At 41.3% G+C, this 19,368-nt stretch overlaps 1 protein-coding gene across 2 annotated transcripts; it reads left to right on the forward strand.

The window, feature by feature from the left end:
* The first annotated feature begins 1,844 nt into the window (after positions 1-1,844).
* Positions 1,845-18,891, forward strand: znf277 (zinc finger protein 277). Of its 2 annotated transcripts, none has more exons than XM_084334362.1 (12): positions 1,845-1,966; positions 2,870-3,083; positions 4,076-4,164; positions 4,263-4,345; positions 4,629-4,720; positions 6,131-6,241; positions 6,793-6,925; positions 14,910-14,977; positions 15,090-15,186; positions 16,506-16,548; positions 16,639-16,813; positions 17,735-18,891. In XM_084334362.1, exons 1-12 carry the CDS (start codon positions 1,921-1,923, stop codon positions 17,919-17,921), a joined length of 1,338 nt encoding a protein of 445 aa, XP_084190488.1. In that variant the 5' UTR covers positions 1,845-1,920; the 3' UTR covers positions 17,922-18,891. The 2 variants fall into 2 exon arrangements, with proteins under 2 accessions (XP_084190488.1, XP_084190489.1); XM_084334363.1 differs by lacking the exon at positions 1,845-1,966 and adding an exon at positions 2,453-2,474.
* The last annotated feature ends 477 nt before the right edge of the window (positions 18,892-19,368 follow it).

Genomic DNA, 19,368 nt, shown 5'->3' on the forward strand with positions numbered 1-19,368 from the left:
TATAGCAGCTGCCTCCCGTCCGCTGACACAGGGAGTAATATCGTCCGTGGACCCATTGACTTTGCATAGAGCATTGCCTCCCCCTGCTGGCTTACAACCGGTAGTAACCCCCCTCCCCAGAGTACCATAGATAATTCCTAATATTCATTATTGATTTGCCTATGCATAATTCCTTTGCCTTATAAGCGCATCTAGTAATGTAATATAATATCCTTTGCTGCTAATAAATATTATTCTAAACGAGTATTTGTGTGGAAACCGTATCATTGTGGAGGAGTTCTCATCATATACTTGTGTACGGTATGGCCAGTAATGTACATAAGACGGTAGTGGTTTAATGATACCAATACTTGATTAATACAGTCAGGGAATTGTACCCCTCAGTTACAATTACATTTTTCCTTTTTCTTTTTGCTTTATTTGATTTCATTTTATTTTGAGTCGATATTATTTAATTTACCTTCAGAACTATTTCTTTTTTTCAACTATATTAATTGACATTAAAGGTACTGTAAGTATTGTTCTTTTGGTCAGTAACATGAGTCTTCCAGTCCCTCCACTCTGCAGTAAACAGAAAAAGCCTTTTCCTGGCATTCTGTTCCCACTTTATCCAATCAGGAGTGAGAACTCCACACTGTGATAATGGTCTGACAAACATAAGAAATAAAAACGATGGTGAAATGGTGATTTCATTGGATGTTTACTTTTATGCTTGTGTGTCTAATTTTATGTTATGTTTAAAAAAAAAAAAAAAAAAAAAAAAAAAAAAGTGCTAAGCAAATTATGTGCTTAAAACAAGTCAAATAATCTGCCAGTGCAGTAAACTAATTTGACTTGGCACTTCTCGAAATAAGTTAAAAAATATATACTGTAATAGGCCTATCTAGGGTTCTCTCTGAATGGATGAATGAATTAATGAATGAATGAATTTATTCACACACACACACACACACACAATATATATTACATATACATATCTTCATGTGAAAAACATTATCGTCGAGATTGTGTACGTGTGCCAGGTCTCCCAAGAAGCTTTTGGAGGGAGCCTGATCACAAATAAACAAACAAAAACATACACTTACACACCTACCTACTAACATACATACAACATAGATACATAAAAACAGACAATTAATATTCCTAAGTATGGATTCTATTTAGAGATATGATTTGAGCAGTTCCTGTTTCAGTGATTTTTTTTAAGGTTGAGATGGATTTTGTACATTGGAGGTGGTTGGGTGGGTGGGGTGGGGGGTTGGGTAGGGGGTGGGTGGGGGACACTACACTGTACACTTGGTCATTTACTGTACATTGGAGGGGGTTGGGTTAGGACATTTGCAGGGGCCAGTTTCGAATTGCAGTCTCCCGTAGGTGTTCTTTGAGAGTGTTTTTGAAAGTGGGTAGTGATTCACATTCCTTTACAGCTTTGGGTAGGGCGTTCCACATTGATGTGGCATAATTGCTAAACGTGTTTAGTCCCTTGTTTGAGCCGAATCTGGGTTTAACATGATTTGTGGAGCTCCCTCTGGTGTTGTGATCGTGGTATTCACTGACCTTTGGGAAGTATTTTGACATGTACATGGGTACCTTGGTCGTGTAGTGTATCTTGTAGACCAGGCCCATTGCAAGTTGCTGTACTCTGTCGTCTACTCTAAGCCATCCTAGGTTGTCAAAGTGGGCAGGGGTGAGGTGGGTTCTAGGAGTCAGGTCAAGCAGTAGTCTGACCAGTTTGTTTTGAGATGTTTGTAATTTTGTTTTTAGTGCCTTTGAGGTGCTTTGGTACCATGAGGTGCAAGCATAGTTGTAGTACCCTTGAATGAGTGCTCCTGCCAGAGTCTTCAGGGTATTCTTGTTTACCAGAGAGGAGATCCGGTACAAGAATCGAGTTTGTTGGTTGACTTTTTTTTATTACATTGGATGCCATTTTGTCACAGGAAAGATTATCCTCTAGGATGGAACCCAGGTAGGTAATTTCATCTTTCCTTGTGACAATATTGTCACCGACTGTAACTGAGAAGCCGTCATAGGGGGCTGGTCAGAAAATCGTACTGAATTGAATAGAGAGAAAGAGAGAGAGAGAAAGGTGGGAATAAACTAACTAACTTTTCATTTGAAATGCATGGCATCCAGATGTTCTACTAATCATATCAATATAATGGAACTGGTTAACTAGACTAGCTATATCATGGATTTAGATTTGATTAATGTTTGATGTGTCGGTATATACAGACATGAGTTAAACAAAATACACTGACTGATCTTTTATTGAAATTCGAATGGAAAGATTAGTAGTGGTGTAAATATAGAAGGTAGAGAAAACAAATCTTCCACCAGTCAGTGTGGCGTTTCTACCACCTAGTGGCCGATGTCCGTAACTAACAAGTATATTTTGGTAACGTTTTATTGGCCAGTTATCAGCTGTTTTGATCACATGACATACAAGATGGCGACGTGCATGAGGCGTAATCGTGGTACGTGGTATTTTTATTTGTATTACTAACGTTAGGTGTTCTCAGATATTGTTTCAGCGATGTTTCTATCAAAATAGCTTCTCTATAGACATGATAATGTCGTTACAGTGTTCACTAACCCCAGCAAAAGTAGATGTATGTGATTTGCTTCAATGCTCGGCTGCTGCTAGCAGCTCTCTAGCAATTTGAACTTTTTTGTCATCCAAAATTACACGTTATTACCTTATTACACCAGTTTGCCCTGTCTCTCCCTCCCTACTTACGGTCTCTTTTGTAATAGCCCTCTGTGTCTGTCGGTGGAAACTGGAAACCTTCTACTACTATGTTGTGTGCAGTGTGTTAGTTGTGTGTGTGCAAGCACAGTGTCAAAGAGACGACCTGTTTTCTCTTGACAGATGAACAGGACAGTATACTGGAGCCCCTGTGTTTTCCAGAGGAGCCCGTCAACAGCAGTGATTCCAGTTCCTCCTCTCTCTGTGTAGAGGTGGTGGTCTGTGTGCTGTGCTCAGAGTCTGCCCCTCTGTCTGACAAAAACCGTCTTCTGAAGCACCTGGTTCTGGAGCACAAGCTGGTCATTTCCGATGTCAAGCTTATAGCGGAGTTCACAAAGTAAGGCCCCTTGTTTAAGTCCCTGTGTGTGGACTACTGGACTGTAACAACAGACTACACGTTGTGTAGACACAGAATTTAGATTAGATTCGATTAAAAGTTATTGTCATTGTACAGTTGTAACGAAAATAAGTTTGGCATCCAACCATTGATTGATTGATTGAAAACTTTATTAACAGATTGCAGAATGGGTACAGTACAGTACAGCTCAATACATACAATTGTTAAGGGGATGCAGACCAGAGAAAGACTTTCGTCTTGTTTACATCAGGGTCCCCCATTTTCAATTCATCGTAACATATATGACATACATGGCATACAGATAGACAGTACTGCTACATCTATACATTTATGACATACCAGATTTGCAATTACAGTACTGTTTGTGATACAATACCAGAGTGCAAATGTAACAGTAAAGTGCAATAGTAATGTACAATGTACAGGTGATTAAACTGGGTATAAATATATAAATGAGTACTAGTACTGAGTGTAGTGCTAATCACTGAATCAGATGTGGACAGAGTTGTAATATAAGTACAGTGATACAGGTATAAAGACAATATGGTAGTAGTCATACTGGCCAGCAGCGTGACTAGTAAGAGTAGGTAAGGGATATGTACAGATATAGGCCTAGATATAGTATCTACAGATATGTAAAATGATTATGTGCATGTATGTACTACAGACAGATGTGGATAGATATACGGTAAGAATAAATATATATATATGGAATATACAGCATTATTGTACATGCTATCATACAGAGTTATATGGGTTATATGCAGGTGGATAAGTAGGTATATAGAAGGATGATATTCAGGTATATTCAGATGTATATATATATATATATATATATATATATGCTGTAAATATATATATATAGAGGGTATAGACTGTATACAGCACTATTGTACACGTTATCATACAGAGTTAACTGTGACCAGATATTGACAGGCCACACTGATGTCCCTGTTTTTTCTCTCTCTCAGGTACATGCAGTACTGGAAGGGCAGATTCTTAGAACAACCTCTTACAGATTTCTGTAGCGTGATCAAAACGAACTCCAATGGCCCAGTCGGTGAGTGGGACTTCACTAAAGACAGCTTTCAAATTAACTATTGTTTAGGGCTTCCGCTTAAAAATGTAGACTTTACTGACCAGTTATTTTGGTTGTAGAAAAACAGGAGTATTACTATCTCCTCTGCGATGCCCTGCCAGAAGACAGAACCCTAAGAGAACATCTCCAACAGAAAAGGCTGGTGAGTGTTTTCAGTCTCAAAGCACCTGGGCTTCCATTCTAAGCAGGGGGCGAAAACATAACCCTTTCACCCACCCTTCCACAGTAGCTTGTCGATAGAAATGACTGCATTTGTTACTTCACCAGTCATAGTTTGATAACGTACCTACATGGAAGAATAAAGACACTGTAATTACCCAGGCACAGCCAAAATCATTTGTTAATCATTGCCGGTGTTCATTTCCCGCCCTGATTTCTAGCGGCTTGTACGCATCTCTTTGTTTTTAATGTCTCTCTGTCCACAGGAGCGGATCCTGGAGCAGCAGCAGAGAGAGAGGGATGACGACAGCTTTCAGAGGACCTGTATGTTCTGCAATGACGAGTTTACTGGAAACAGGTATTGGACCACACTTTCTTGTAATATTTATTTATTTATTTGTATTTGAAGATTTTCTTCATTTGGGCGGCTAGGTGGTGCAGTGGGCAAGGCACTCACCACCAATGTTGGAGACGCTGGGTTCGAGCCCAGCTCTCCACATTGTTTTCAGTTTGGCTGGTCGTCCGTACTAATACAATTGGCAGTATTAGAGGGTGGGAAAACTGATGGGTGGGGATCGGACGTTGTGGACAGCGACTCCTACAGGCCGGTTGGTGTGCCTGCGCAGTAGAATCAGGAAGCGATCGGGGCGGCGTCCCTCCAAAGCGCAGACCCCTGACGCTGAAAGATCGCGCAGCGCAGGTGAAAAGATGCGACGGCTGCTACCTCGAGTATCGGAGGGGACTTGTGTAATGTATGGCTTCGTCCACATTGCAGCCGGCTTGTGGGAGGCAAGAAACAGTGTTCGACTTTGATTGGCAAGGAGCCTGGGCAAATGTCCGACTTACATCATGGAACCCGGACCGTCAACAAATCAATCTTAACTATATTCACAGGACATACTTGACTCCTATAAGACTGAACAGAATGGGTCTTAAACAAGACTCCAAATGCTCCCAATGTACAAATGGGGACGAAGGGACATTTATGCACATGTATTGGGACTGCCCACCAGTTAAGATATTCTGGAAAGATGTGACCCAACAATTATCAAAACTCGTATCTTGGAATATACCTGTACACCCCTCTGTATTACTATTGAATTATGTTTTTGAGTTTGCAGTACATCCACAGCTAAAGAGATTGGTTTTATCGGGTATCACAGTAGCTAAAAAGCTGATAGCATCACGCTGGTTTCAACCGGAAAAAATGTGCCGGAAAGTTTGGTTTCTTACATATCTCGATGTGATTTATCAAGAAATATCTACAGCAAGAATTCTGGGTCTCAATGAATCCAAAATGACAATGTGGTTAGAAGTGGTGGAGAGAATAAAAGCTAGCTTATAATGGTAGTGTCTGGTTAGGAGCGAGGGATAATGGAGGTACTATCCAAAGAGGGGTCCGGGAGGGGGGGGTTCGAGCTGGAGCATATGTGTGTAGGTTTTTAGATAACAGGTATTAGGGGTATATCCTGTATAAGACATTGGTATAAATGGTAATTTTGTTGGATATACACTGTGTATTAATGCTTGTGTATCTTATCGTGTGTTGTCATGTTTGTTTATATGTGTGTTTAAAAAAAAAATAAAAAACAGTGTTCGAGACAGGGGAGGGATGAATTGGATGATATGAAATTGGGATGGGAGAAAAATTGAAAATGGGAGAAAAAGTGGATAAAAAAAAGATTTTCTTCATTCAAGAAGATTACTTTGACCTTGAGTGAGTCTTAACGTGTGTTGCCCTCACTAACTGTGTTCAAAACGTCTACAGGTCGTCACTGCTTAACCACATGGCCAGGGAGCATTCTTTCAGCATCGGGCTGCCTGACAACATCGTTAACTGCAATGAGTTCCTGGACACACTACAGAGTAAATTAGACGGGTAAGAACCCCTGAAGTATGTTCATTATACTTATTTGAAACACTGTGGTGGAATATTGTATCTCTACAGGGTTGACTGTAGTGCAGATAATGGCATAAGGTGTTCATGCGCTCATGTTCAATTGTTCCATTTAGCTTACAAAAGGCGTGTGAAATTCACCTCCGACTTTCACCAACATCCTATACTAGCAGTTTATTTGCTGATGAAACAACAGAGGGACTCCTTGTCTCTCCTCTCAGGCTGCAGTGCCTGTACTGTAACAACAGAGGGACTCCTTGTCTCTCCTCTCAGGCTGCAGTGCCTGTACTGTAACAACAGAGGGACTCCTTGTCTCTCCTCTCAGGCTGCAGTGCCTGTACTGTAACAACAAAGGGACTCCTTGTCTCTCAGTCTCCAGTGCCTGTACTGTAACAACAGAGGGACTCTTGTCTCTCCTCCTCTGTCTCCATGCCTCTACTGTAACAACAGAGGGACTCCTTGTCTCTACTCCTCTCAGTCTCCAGTGCCTGTACTGTAACAACAGAGGGACTCCTTGTCTCTCCTCCTCTCAGGCTGCAGTGCCTGTACTGTGAGAAGACCTTCAGAGACAAGACGACTCTGAAAGATCACATGAGAAAGAAGCAGCACAGACGGATAAACGCCAGCAACCGAGAATACGACCGGTTCTACATCATCAATTATTTGGTACGGTTCACTACAGTGTCTGCAATGCTCATAACTGTGTGTGTGGTAAAATATCCATTAACTCATTCAGCGCCATAAACTGTCCCCATCTCTGCCGCTTCATGCCAGCTTAAAATTGTCATTTTTGCGGTGTTTCACGATGTTTGCAGAGCTGTGTGTTCTGTATTATAGCTGTGGAGACAATGGTGTGGCTCATTTGACAGACACTACTTGTAGTCCAACATGGAAAAAAAGAGTTTGTTTCTACACACTCTAGTTTGTAGTTTATTACACGCTAAACATCGTGCATTTTAACTCAAAACTTGTGATCGTGTTTGACAAGCATGTTTTATGTCCGGTATAACATTGTTTTAGGTTCGGTAATTTACCAGTGTATATGTCTATACACATTTCGATGGGAAATACGCTTCGGCAACGGAATTTCAAGGCGCTCGCTGTGAATATCTGTTCAAGCAGGAGGAGGAGCCCTTACCAAAAAAAAATAAATAAAGGAAAACATGTATCCAAACCAAACCATTCCAGTTCAAAGGTAGGTGATACTGCCACCTGGTGATATTCGATCGGCATTGCAATTCCAACGTTGGCAAACGAGCCAGGGGTGGCTAGAATGATCCGGATGATGATTTAGAACGGGGATCAGAGGAAAAGGATCAAAGGATCTAAAAGCGTATTATTACGTGTTTGGCGCTCAAGTGTTGGCGAGGAAACGCGTAATATTACGCGTTTGGCGCTGAATGAGTTAAGGAGTATTCAAAACTTTGCTCTAATAATAATGGGGTTCGCACAAGGTCCTTGAAGTGCTTAAAATTCTTGATATTTTTTTTATTAAAAAAAAGTCAAGGCCTGGAATTCCAACAGCCAATCTTTTAACCTCTTAACCTGCGCCCCCAAAGGTGGCCATTTTAGTTTTCGTTTTTGAGGACTGCATACTTTTTTTGAAAACCAAAAATACTATACTTTATATTATAGCACATGCATGAGCCTGGTCTCTTTTGAACAATGACATTCTGAAGTTTATGATACAATAAAGATAATTGACTTTTAGTGCTAATGAAATAGAGTAACAGGTCTGAACTTGAGTTATAGAAAAATGTGTTACTCACGTATTTCTGTAGTTGCAATATCAGAAGTAAATGGTAAATGGCTGCTTTTTTATATAGCGCTTTTATCCAAAGCGCTTTACAATTTGTTACTCACATTTTACCCATTCACTCACACTTTCACACACCAATGGCGGAGGCAACCATGCAAGGTGCCAACCTGTTCATCGGGAGCAATTAGGGGTTAAGTGTCTTGCTCAAGGACACATCGACACGCTGCCCGGGAGGAGCGGGAATCGAACCGGGAACATCCGGATTGCCAGACGCTTGCTCTACCTCCTGAGCCACTGTCGCCCCTAGAAGTAGTATATCCAAAAAAATTGGTATGGCTGAGAAAACACACTGGGTCCATAGCCTGAAGTCTTTTGTAGTACATGCAGGGCACGAAATTAGAGCCCGCCACCCGCCATTGGCGGGCAGATTTTACGTTTGGCGAGTGAGACTGAGAGGTCTGTCCGCCATGTGGAGGGCAACGAAATAGTCATGTGAAAACCGATCGAAAAACATGATCCAATTCTTAGCGGAGTTCTCACTCGCTGTCTCAAGCACACAGACATGCAGCGCACTGCTCCGCCTCGGCTCCTCCTCCTCCTGCCCCTCCCAAACGCGTGTATGCTTTTACCAACCCAGTTGTGTTTCCGGGTTCCCGTTTTGCGCTCTGATTGGCCACTGACCTACACGCGTACGCCCCCCCCCTCGCTATAGCCTTTGGGGCGTGAGATATGAAGACGGATTTGCATTACCAGACAATTACAACAGCAGTGGTGCCTGCTTCAAATGTCACGTATTATAGGCTATACGCCTGTGTAGATCTATTCGGAATAATAAACATATGTAGCAAAACATGACACAATGTGATCCTATCTCCGATAGAGCGGCTGGTCACAGAGACGTGAGTTGAACGAACACATCGGGAGGAGAATGAATGAATGAATGAAAACTTTATTTAACAGATTGCAGAATGGGTACAATACAGTACGGCTCAATACACACAATTGTTAAGGGGATGCAGACCAGAGAAAGACTTTTGTCTTGTTTACATCAGGTTCATTCATTCATTCATTCTCCTCCCGTTGTGTTCGTTCAACTCGCGTCTCTGCGACCAGCCGCTCTATCGGAGATAGGATCACAATGTGTCATGTTTTGCTACATATGTTTATTATTCCGAATAGATCTACACAGGCTTATAGCCTATAATACGTGACATTTGAAGCAGGCACCACTGCTGTTGTAATTGTCTGGTAATAGCTGTTTCGAGTGTTTATTATTGGGTTGTTGTCGCATTCCTTCCTATACCCAGGCAAATCTGTCTTCATATCTCACGCCCCAAAGGCTATAGCGAGGGGGGGCGTACGCGTGTAGGTCAGTGGCCAATCAGAGCGCAAAACGGGAACCCGGGAAACACAACTGGGTTGGTAAAAGCATACACGCCTCCCAAACCCGTGTAAACACAGAGGCTATTGCCTCGGGCGAGTCGGGTAGTCTACTGACTGCTCTAGTGGGACCTCCGTGAGCTAACGTTAGCTACCGTTACAAAATGACCCAGTCAACTATTCACTTTTAGTTTCATACATGAGGCATTGTCTAACGTTATCTAGCCGGCTAGCTACTGATAGCTCCTGATATCAACAAATGCTCCAGCAAGTCTAGTAGTGCATAATACCTCCGTTGGCTAGGTAGCTCACGTTAGCTCACTACGAAATGACCAAGTAAACTAAATAGTTCACTGAGGCGTTGTCTTAACGTTATCTAGCCGGCTAGCAGTAGCTACAGATAGCTCCTGATATCAATGTCTTATAACATTGATTCGATGCGTATTCGAGCCCCTGGCTTCCATCGCATGAGGGCATGCTGAATGTAGAGTATAGGGTCCAGCTGCAGCGCCGGAGAATCCTTGCTGGAGCTGGAGGCTACTCGAGTATAGGGTCCAGCTGCAGCGCCGGAGAATCCTTGCTGGAGCTGGAGGCTACTCGAGTATATACACACAGACAGTGGAGCTGTTTGCAGATTGCGAGCATTTAGACTTGTTGCGTGGTGGCGATGTCTCGCAGATAATACAACTACAAGTATGATTATATAATATATATATTTTATTAAAAAAAAAATTGGCTGGTAAGAAATATGCTTGGCGGGTAGATTTTTCCCATCTACCCGCCACTGGCCCGTGAGTCAAAAAGTTAATTTCGTGCCCTGAGTACATGTCCAAATCTCATAAATCTGTTCAGAAATGAGTGATTAGGATGGAGGAGGGATATACCAGACCTGTAAAATGACTTTGATTGGCAAGGAGCCTGGGCAAATGTCCGACTTACATCAAGGAACCCGGACCATCAACAAATCAATCTTAACTATATTCACAGGACATACTTGACTCCTATAAGACTGTGCAGAATGGGTCTTAAACAAGACTCCAAATGCTCCCAATGTACAAATGGGGACGAAGGGACATTTATGCACATGTATTGGGACTGCCCACCAGTTAAGACATTCTGGAAAGATGTGACCCAACAATTATCAAAACTCGTATCTTGGAATATACCTGTACACCCCTCGGTATTACTATTGAATGATGTTTTTGAGTTTGCAGTAAATCCACAGCTAAAGAGATTGGTTTTATCGGGTATCACAGTAGCTAAAAAGCTGATCGCATCACGCTGGTTTCAACCGGAAAAAATGTGCCGGAAAGTTTGGTTTCTTACATATCTCGATGTGATTTATCAAGAAATATCTACAGCAAGAATTCTGGGTCTCAATGAATCCAAAATGTCAATGTGGTTAGAAGTGGTGGAGAGAATAAAAGCTAGCTTATAATGGTAGTGTCTGGTTAGGTGCAAGGGATAATGGAGGTACTACCCAAGGTGGGGTCCGGGAGGGGGGGGGGGTTCGAGCTGGAGCATATGTGTGTAGGTTTTTAGATAACAGGTATTAGGGGTATATCTTATATAAGACAATTAACTAAAATGTGATTTCATTGGATGTGCTCTGACAATTAATGCTTGTATATCTTATCGTGTGTTGTCATGTTTGTTTAAAAAATAATAAAAAAATAAAATACAAAAAAAAGAAATGAGTGATTAGAAGTGGTTTTGGTCAAAAGTGAGAGAGCTCAGAAAACGATTTTCTCATAGACTTCAATGCATTCGATCGAGAATTCTCTTCCTGGTTTGGCTTGTGACTTTTCACCTAGATCCCTGATTTGCTAATTCCCACGTGGGGTACCATTTAAAAGCCACACTCATTCGTTACAACCCTGTCCAATAATTTTCGAGGTAGAGGCTCGGACGTCGGAAGTGGTATTTGAAAAAAATAGAAAGTCAGCCGTGTGCTTTGGTGCACGCCGAACATATAACTCGAGAACCGCTGAACGGATGTTGTCGCCCCGAAAGGGCAATCGACAGGAAACAATTAGGGCTTTAATTCGATCCATATATTGTATTAAAAAATATGCACAACCGAGCCGCTAGAGTTCGCCCAAGTGCCGGTGGGCAAATTGTCCTCAAAAGGGCTTACATGTGGGCCGTTGCGTGGTAAGAGCTTAGTCCTTGAAATTCAAATCAACCATTCGCATTGAATGTTTTGTTCATCCATGATCAAATTGTTCTGAATCAAGAAATAAATATTTTTTGTTCTGTTTTAATCAAATATGATGAGTCGCTGTCTTGCGCGCTCCAACTGCTTTTCCTCATTTCTTCGCGTGCGACGTTCTAGCTGGCAAGCAGGCCAAGAAGATGCTTAACTTTGAGCGCCACGCTTTTTTCCCATCTTTACTCAATGGCGCCAGCGTTATTGACCATTTTAGCAATGTTTGCAGACCCATCATCATGTGTTCTGTATTATAGTTATGGAGACAATAGTATGGCTCATTTGACAGCCATTGTTTATAGTCCAAGAGTGACTAACGAGTTAATTTCTACATACTGTAGTTTGTGCGCTATTACACGCTAAACATTGCCCCTTTCCTAAATAATCCAGTCTTTTTTCATAGATCGCAAGATATGACGCGTTATATGCATTATTAGTCCAGTCATTATAGGCCAGAACTAGGCTAAACCTAGGACAAATTGCAACATTAGCAAACTCAACTGATTTTGTATCCTCAATATGTCTTTAGTGAGAGAAAAAAAGTCCCAAGGAATCCCATCATGGGAAATGTGTTTTTTTTCAATGTACTTGATTGCTGGCAGGATCACTGACGACACTGTCTTTCAGAGATTGTGACGCGTTCAAATTTTGAGGTAGCTCAAAAGTAAAGATACCATTTGATTCTAGACAACCTCGGGTTTCCAATGAGACCAACCATGTCATGTTACCTCATTGGAAAGGGGGCTACATACCTAATTATTCAAAGTTAAGACGATTTTTTGGGGAGGGAAATATGGCCATCACCATTTTTCAAATGGTCCCTTGGCCTTCTACCTCAATATATGTTAATGGAAATGGGTTACATGGGTACCTACAAGCCTCCCCTATACAGACATACCAAATTTATGTTAAGCCCATGTAGTTTTGTGCAAGAATCATGTAGTGTTTTGCATGCTGTACAAATATGTAATTTCCGCCTATTATAATAAAAAACCATCTCCATGGACCTATCCCCACGGACATAAACCCTTGAGCCTCATCCTCGTGGACTGAGCTCCACAGAGCCTATCTACTAATATTCCAAGAAGAAAAAAATTTCTTTATCAAATGCTTTGATTAGTTCTGGCGTGTATGCTAATTGGTGCATATCAAATAAGATAATGTGTGATTTGCATGAGTAAACAGAATAATTCAATGAAGTTGTGATTGACTTTTTTTCTTGTCTTTGTGTGTGTAATCAGCTTGTGAGTTTTTATAGTGATATCTAAAAGTAAAATTTTCACCACTATGTTATAACAGGCATTTTTTTATATGAATATATATAGGTCGTTTTCAAAACTTTCCCATGATGGAATTCCTTGGGACTTTTTTTCCCTCACTAAGGACATAATGAGGATACAAAATCAGTTGAGTTTGCTACTGTTGCAATTTGTCCTAGGTTTTTTCATATAATGACTGGACTATATGCCCAATCGTTCTGGTTGCTCGCCCGAAACCCCAAATACTTCCAAATCAAAGGTATATACCATATACATATGTGTCTTCACAAAATCATCAAGGGGGGGGGGGTCGTTTTAACTAGAAACTGCGATTGTTACAAAAAGTATGTTTTACGTCCGGTAAACTATGACACTGATCGGTACAGAAGCATGTTTTACGTTAAAAAATACCAGCAGGTTACCTAAGATAGACCTTACCTCAGTCAGAAAGTATTCCAAAATTAATAAATCCCAGTCTATCCCATGGCGATCGCAATTACTTGTGTATATTGGGCATGGCTATCATACGGGAAATAATAGCGCTGAGGCACCAAATCTTCCACCGATTGCTATGTTGTGATCCACTCTTAGGCAGAAACAGCCGGAGTGGATCACCACACAAGTGATATCCCCAGTTTCCAGTTCAAAAGGTAGGCGATACTGCCACCTAGCGAGATTCGATCGTCATTGCAATTCCAACATAGGCAGATGTGCCAGCGAGACCCAGGGAGTGTATAGAACGGGGATCAAAGGAAAAATAAGTGTTAAAAAACTGCTTTTAACACTTTCAGTGCCGGCCATTAACATGGTGAAGCATGGTTAAATGCCACCACCCACTTCAATGATAGCGTTGTGAACGCATAATCTCTGTCTCGCTTATCAATGACTTGTTTGCAGTCAACATTGTCTAAAACGGATTGTTTTTTAATCGGTTAATTTCCGTTTTATAGCATTTTGAAAAGCCCTCGTTTTCAAGGAAAATATATAGATTCCGTGATAAAAGGCATTTACTGGAATATTCTGGCATACACAAACACGTTGTCATTTTTCAGCCTATTTATGAATAGTTTTCAAATAAACGCTAGATTATCGTATATGTGTACTTATGCACGCTATAGAGGCGGGCTGAAAAATCGATTCTCTCATTTCCTCATCAGCGATCACAGCCACACACACGCATAGGGCAAACACTTATATATACCGGTAGGTGAAAATAGCTCTGATTATCCTAAGACTGGTAAAATAAATTCCTTACCTGAGATCAGATGTTATCCAAAAAGATTATTCCAATTCCTGATCGCCATTCCAAATATCGATCACGCTTATTGATTAGTGTTGGGTACTGTAAATACATAATCCACGCGTTTTCCGGGCCGGCGAGCACAATGGATTCTTCAGTTGGCTTGAGGGAAAAGTAAAATGAGGAAACTGGCCACCCCCCCTTCGTCAGTGTAAAGTAATGGGGTGCAGTTACACAGGGAGAGACGATAGGGGGCGGTATCTTCCCAATTGAGCTCAAAGAGACTCTGCAGCACTAACCCGAGGCTCGATTGATGAAATATGAATTCAAATCGCCAATAAAAAATAAAAACGACAAACAAACGCTATATAGCGTCGGGGGCACTCAAAGGTCGGCATGAACTAACGACAACGCGTCCGTGGCACTCAATGTGTTAAAAGTGAATAGTATCCTTCGAGTGACATCCTTGAAAATGAAAAATAGTGCTTGGAAAAGTACTTAAAAGTCCTTTAATTTCATTTGGCATTGTCTGTGGGAACCCTGTAATAATAATAATAATAATAATAATAATAATAATACATTGAATTTATGTAGTGCTTTTCTCAGTGCTCAAAGGTGATTTACAAACAACTACAACTATGGGTCAAAAGCAAGAGTGAAAAGGTGGGTTTTGAGGCTGATTTAAAGGACACTAGGGTGTATTTGGCCGGGGAGGGCTTTCCAGAGGGAGGGGGCAGCTATGGTTTATCTTCAGATATGTATTTCCCTGTAATTACCTATTGTCATTTTCACTTCACTACCAGGAGCTCGGCAAGACGTGGGAGGAGGTGCAGTCGGAGGACGACCGCGACATAGCGGACGACGGGGACGAGTGAGTGATCGCAACACGAACCACACTGTGTCGTAACACATTACTGCATATAATGATAATCACAGTCATGAATAGACACTAAAAAGTGTGAATTGTCTTCCTGTCTTCTCAGTGACTGGTCAGACTGGCAGAGTCACCCAGTGTGTGCTGTGTGTCTCTTCTGTGAGCAGCGGTCGGAGACCATGGACAAGATCTGCACTCACATGGAGGTATGGGGACAGAAAAACACAGATATTAAAGCGATGTCCGCAGTGCCCCGCAGTGCCGCACCCCTCTCTGCTTCCAGAAGAGCTTTGTCTTTGGCTGTGGGCGCTCTAAAAAATGTGTTGCATAGATTTCTTTTGTACTTGCAGAAATCGAGAAACCCCTAGAGTTTGAAACCCTACCAACCAAAAGTCACTATGTTCATTTTAAAATGAAAATAAATATAGGTGGTTAGGAACGAGAGGAATAGGAGTTTCTCTACTTTCATTTTACATTTTCCTTCCTTTGAGTCTCCCTTTGTCTAAGCTGGTTTTCATTTAGAAATATGTGGTAATGAGTGCACATGTGTACCCTGGGAAGTGGGAATTAAAAAAACAATAAAGTCAGCTGGTGTTTCCGGAGGACTGTGAACTCAGTGACACACAGAAGAAGAGAAGCTTGTGGTACATGGAGGAAGCCTTAAGTTTACCTTAAGACAGAAATCTATTCATTTTGAACACCCATGAACTGTGTTTGTTTAGAAAACCAGTGTTTTGTCACCAGATCAACCAACTATATAAAAAAATGAACTTGAGCTGGCCATGAGATGGTGAGCTAACCCTGCTGTTATTTCTCTGTCATTGAAAACCAGACCAGTTCTTATGTTTCCTTGTCTTTTCCTGTATTCTACACTTAATGTTAGGGCTAGAGCTTGGATGGTTAGACTACCTACCCCTAGACCGGCTCTAATTTGTAACAATAGGTAACTGTTTAAGCTCTTTGAGACCCATGGCTTTCTATTTTTGCATAGTCAAATTATTGTGGCTAATCTTAATTTTTGCCAGAGGCTACGGCCTTTAATCAGAGCAGCATAACTGGACCACATACCACTTTAACATAACCTTTAGAGGTCAATGCATCAAGGGTTGAACGCTCCCAAGCACTGGGATACACAAACGTCATGTAGAATGTGTACCTTTACTTTAGATACTTAAGTACATTCAATAGCAAATACGTCTCTACTTTTACTTAAGTAGAATCTGAATGGAGGACGAGTACTCATTCATCTAGGTATTTCTACTTTTACTTAAGTAGAACTGTGTACTTCTTCCACCACTGATTCTAACACACAGACCAGGGAAACTAGTCCCTGGTAATGTTTATTTCTGGGTTCAGGGTCACACTTTTCCTAGAAGTAATGTGGCTTGTTAGCAAGTATCAATACTGAAACCTGTTGGAAAGCAACAGACTCACACTGCTCCCACACTGTCAGCATAGGGGGGAGATTATACTACACAGGAGTGTGCTCCCTTGTTGTTAATTACTGCTCAACTTGTCATTTCAGGAGACCCATGGGTTTGATCTGCACAAGTTGAAGACCGATCTCGGTGAGTAATAAAATGATAATGAAAGAACAATTAATGATGTAGGTTCATCACGTGTCATGAATCCCCCGGTCGGCCTCTCTCCTCTGACAGATCTGAAGTTCTACCAGCAAATTAAACTGGTTAACTACATACGACGGGAGATACACCAGTGTCGTTGCTATGGCTGCCAGAAGAAGCTTGGATCCAAAGCTGAAGTCCTCTGTCACATCATGGATGTTGGCCATGTCATGAAGTTACCAGATATGTCTGTGTGGGACCAACCTCAGTAAGTTCCTTACAGTACAGCCTCTACATTTTCTTTATTAATCTGTACATCTGTCTACTGCCCACTTGGCTAACTCTGTTAGTACATCCCTGTACATGGGACTATTCAATTGACTGCAATCACAATTCTATTTATGTCTTCAGGTGTTTGAGATTATTAAATTACCTGCATGGAATGTGTGTATTCACTTTTGTTCTCTGTTGCCTATTAAATAAGGCTGTGGACTACAGCTACCTGTCAATACGACACAGATGCATTGATTATTTCCCCACACATGACCGTGTTTTTGCTCCTCAAACTAGAATTCAACCTGGCTCCATATCATTGTATGTTGAAAATCTGAAGCACAGTCACATACCAGAAATAATCTAGGCAACTAGGCAATAATAGGCAACTAAGAACAAAAGTGATCAAATACATTTTCAATGAATACACACACTCTGCACAAGTAAATACATATTCTTGCACATCTGAAGACCTACATTGATCGTGTCTATGGTTGCACTGTGCCATGTATGGGAAACACTGGAAAATAAGTTGCTGTAAGTGGTATTTCTTGGTTTAAATAAGTGTTAAATAGCTCTACATTCCGACAGTCATCACTGATATAGAGTGTTTGCTCAGTAACATTGGTCTCTCAGTCCCTCTGCTCTGTAGTAAACGCAAAATAAAAATTCTGGTATCCCTCCCCACTGTATTCAATCAGGACAGAGAACCCTTATTTAAAAAAAAAAAAATAATAATAATAATAATAATAATAATAATGTATTATACTTATTTCAAGACCCATGTTACTGACCAGACAATCTATATCAGTGATGGCTTTCGGAATGTAGAGCTATTATTTTAACATGTAGACTACTTACTTTTAACATAAAAACACTTACAACACTTTAACACGTAAAACCTTTCCGTTTCCAGGTACTACTTCCCCACCTATGAAAACGATGCCCTCCTGTGTGCCTTGTCAGACAGTGACAGCGAGACGGACAGCGCGGGTCACAGGGATAATATCCCGGTGATAGCGGAGGACATCTCCAACCTCAGAGCCTTGAAACAGACCAGTGTGCTCAATCAGCTCTTGAAGAACAGGGGCACTTACAACTAGCCAATCAGATGGACTCCCATTTGAGGAGCAAGTGTTTCCTCTCCTGCCTTGCCCCTCTCCCTATGTGCACATAAAAAGCTAACAGAAACATTATTACTGGAAAGAGGACTTGGCTGCAGCATACATTGCAGTACATTGGCTTGTATTGAACATGTTACGTCATCACTTGGTGTCCTTTCTTTCCATGCGAGCAATAAACAGCATTTCATCCATCCGTCCTTCGGATAAGACATCAAACCGAGGTCCTTAAAGAACCCAGGGCGCCTATCGCAAAGAGTAGGGGGTTCCCCTGACGTTCCTGGCCAAATTCCCAATTGGGTCTCGGGACATCAAGGCCATTTAAGCACCCCCCCCCCCCTTTTAATTGGTTGATATCAATCCCTGTCTCCTTAGCCGTTCAGCCAGTGTGTAGTGTGATGTGTGCCTGGTGCCAGTGTATGGTAGTCATTGTGTAGTGTGATGTGTGCCTGGTGCCAGTGTATGGTAGTCATTGTGTAGTGTGATGTGTGCCTGGTGCCAGTGTATGGTAGTCATTGTGTAGTGTGATGTGTGCCTGGTGCCAGTGTATGGCAGTCTGCGTGGCCTACGGTTGGGTGCTACAGTACACAGTGGTGGTGAAGGAGGCCATTTCCACCCTACATTGAGTGTGTCTAGAAAAGTGCTATATAAATTATTATTATTATAAATGCAATGATCATTCATTAATTCACAGCTATTGCGCACAAATGTACAATTTATTTAGCTGTATGTATGCAGGTTACCATCTTAAACTGAATCTAACTCCTTGTTCCCATCAATTTATTTAGCTGTATGTATGCAAGGTTACCATCTTAAACTGAATCTAACTCCTTGTTCTTGTCTATTTGCGTCAACAAAGTATCAAAACCCCTTGAGTCGTGAAACATCACAGAAGATATCAAAGTTGTGTTGTAAGAGATAGTTATTTTGTCAAATGAGTATTAAAGATCATTCAGTACAATGAAAATTGTGTTTTTCAATCTCATTGCATTCTTCTTTTTTACAGAAGGTATGTTGGTGTAAAATTGCCCAAAATGTTATAACTATTGTGAAAATGCTGACTAAAGGCCTATGCTCTTTATGCTACTGGATATCAACAGAATTAAACCGTTTCAGATATCCAATCTGCTTCCCTGAAGAGATTGCATAATGTACTCTGGTTACCCTGATTGGCCCATCAGTTAGTCTGTAAGTTGTCAGTAGTAATAAAGGATATCTGCTAGCTAGTCCACAAACGGGTGACAAGAAAAACCACAGCAACTGTGACAATGTATTTATCACCCGCTAGCACAGATTAGCCAATGTTAATATCCCATAGCAACCAGATGTGTTTACATTTGAAAGCTTCACATTATGATACTAACTTGACATCTCTTTTCAATTAACAGAGGCCACGCCTCCCTCAACACACTGACAGTTGGCTGTGCTC

Source organism: Notolepis coatsorum (genome assembly GCF_963971535.1).
Source record: "Notolepis coatsorum genome assembly, chromosome: 18".
Classification (NCBI taxonomy): Eukaryota; Metazoa; Chordata; class Actinopteri; order Aulopiformes; family Paralepididae; genus Notolepis; species Notolepis coatsorum.

Bases quoted from the DNA above. Each gene is read 5' to 3' on its own strand.
- znf277 (XM_084334362.1), top strand. From the start codon at position 1,921: ATGCCATTTTGTCACAGGAAAGATTATCCTCTAGGATGGAACCCAG. The intron at 4,165-4,262 runs GTGAGTGGGACT...TTTTGGTTGTAG, and splicing joins GAACTCCAATGGCCCAGTCG to AAAAACAGGAGTATTACTAT. The intron at 14,978-15,089 runs GTGAGTGATCGC...CTGTCTTCTCAG, and splicing joins ATAGCGGACGACGGGGACGA to TGACTGGTCAGACTGGCAGA.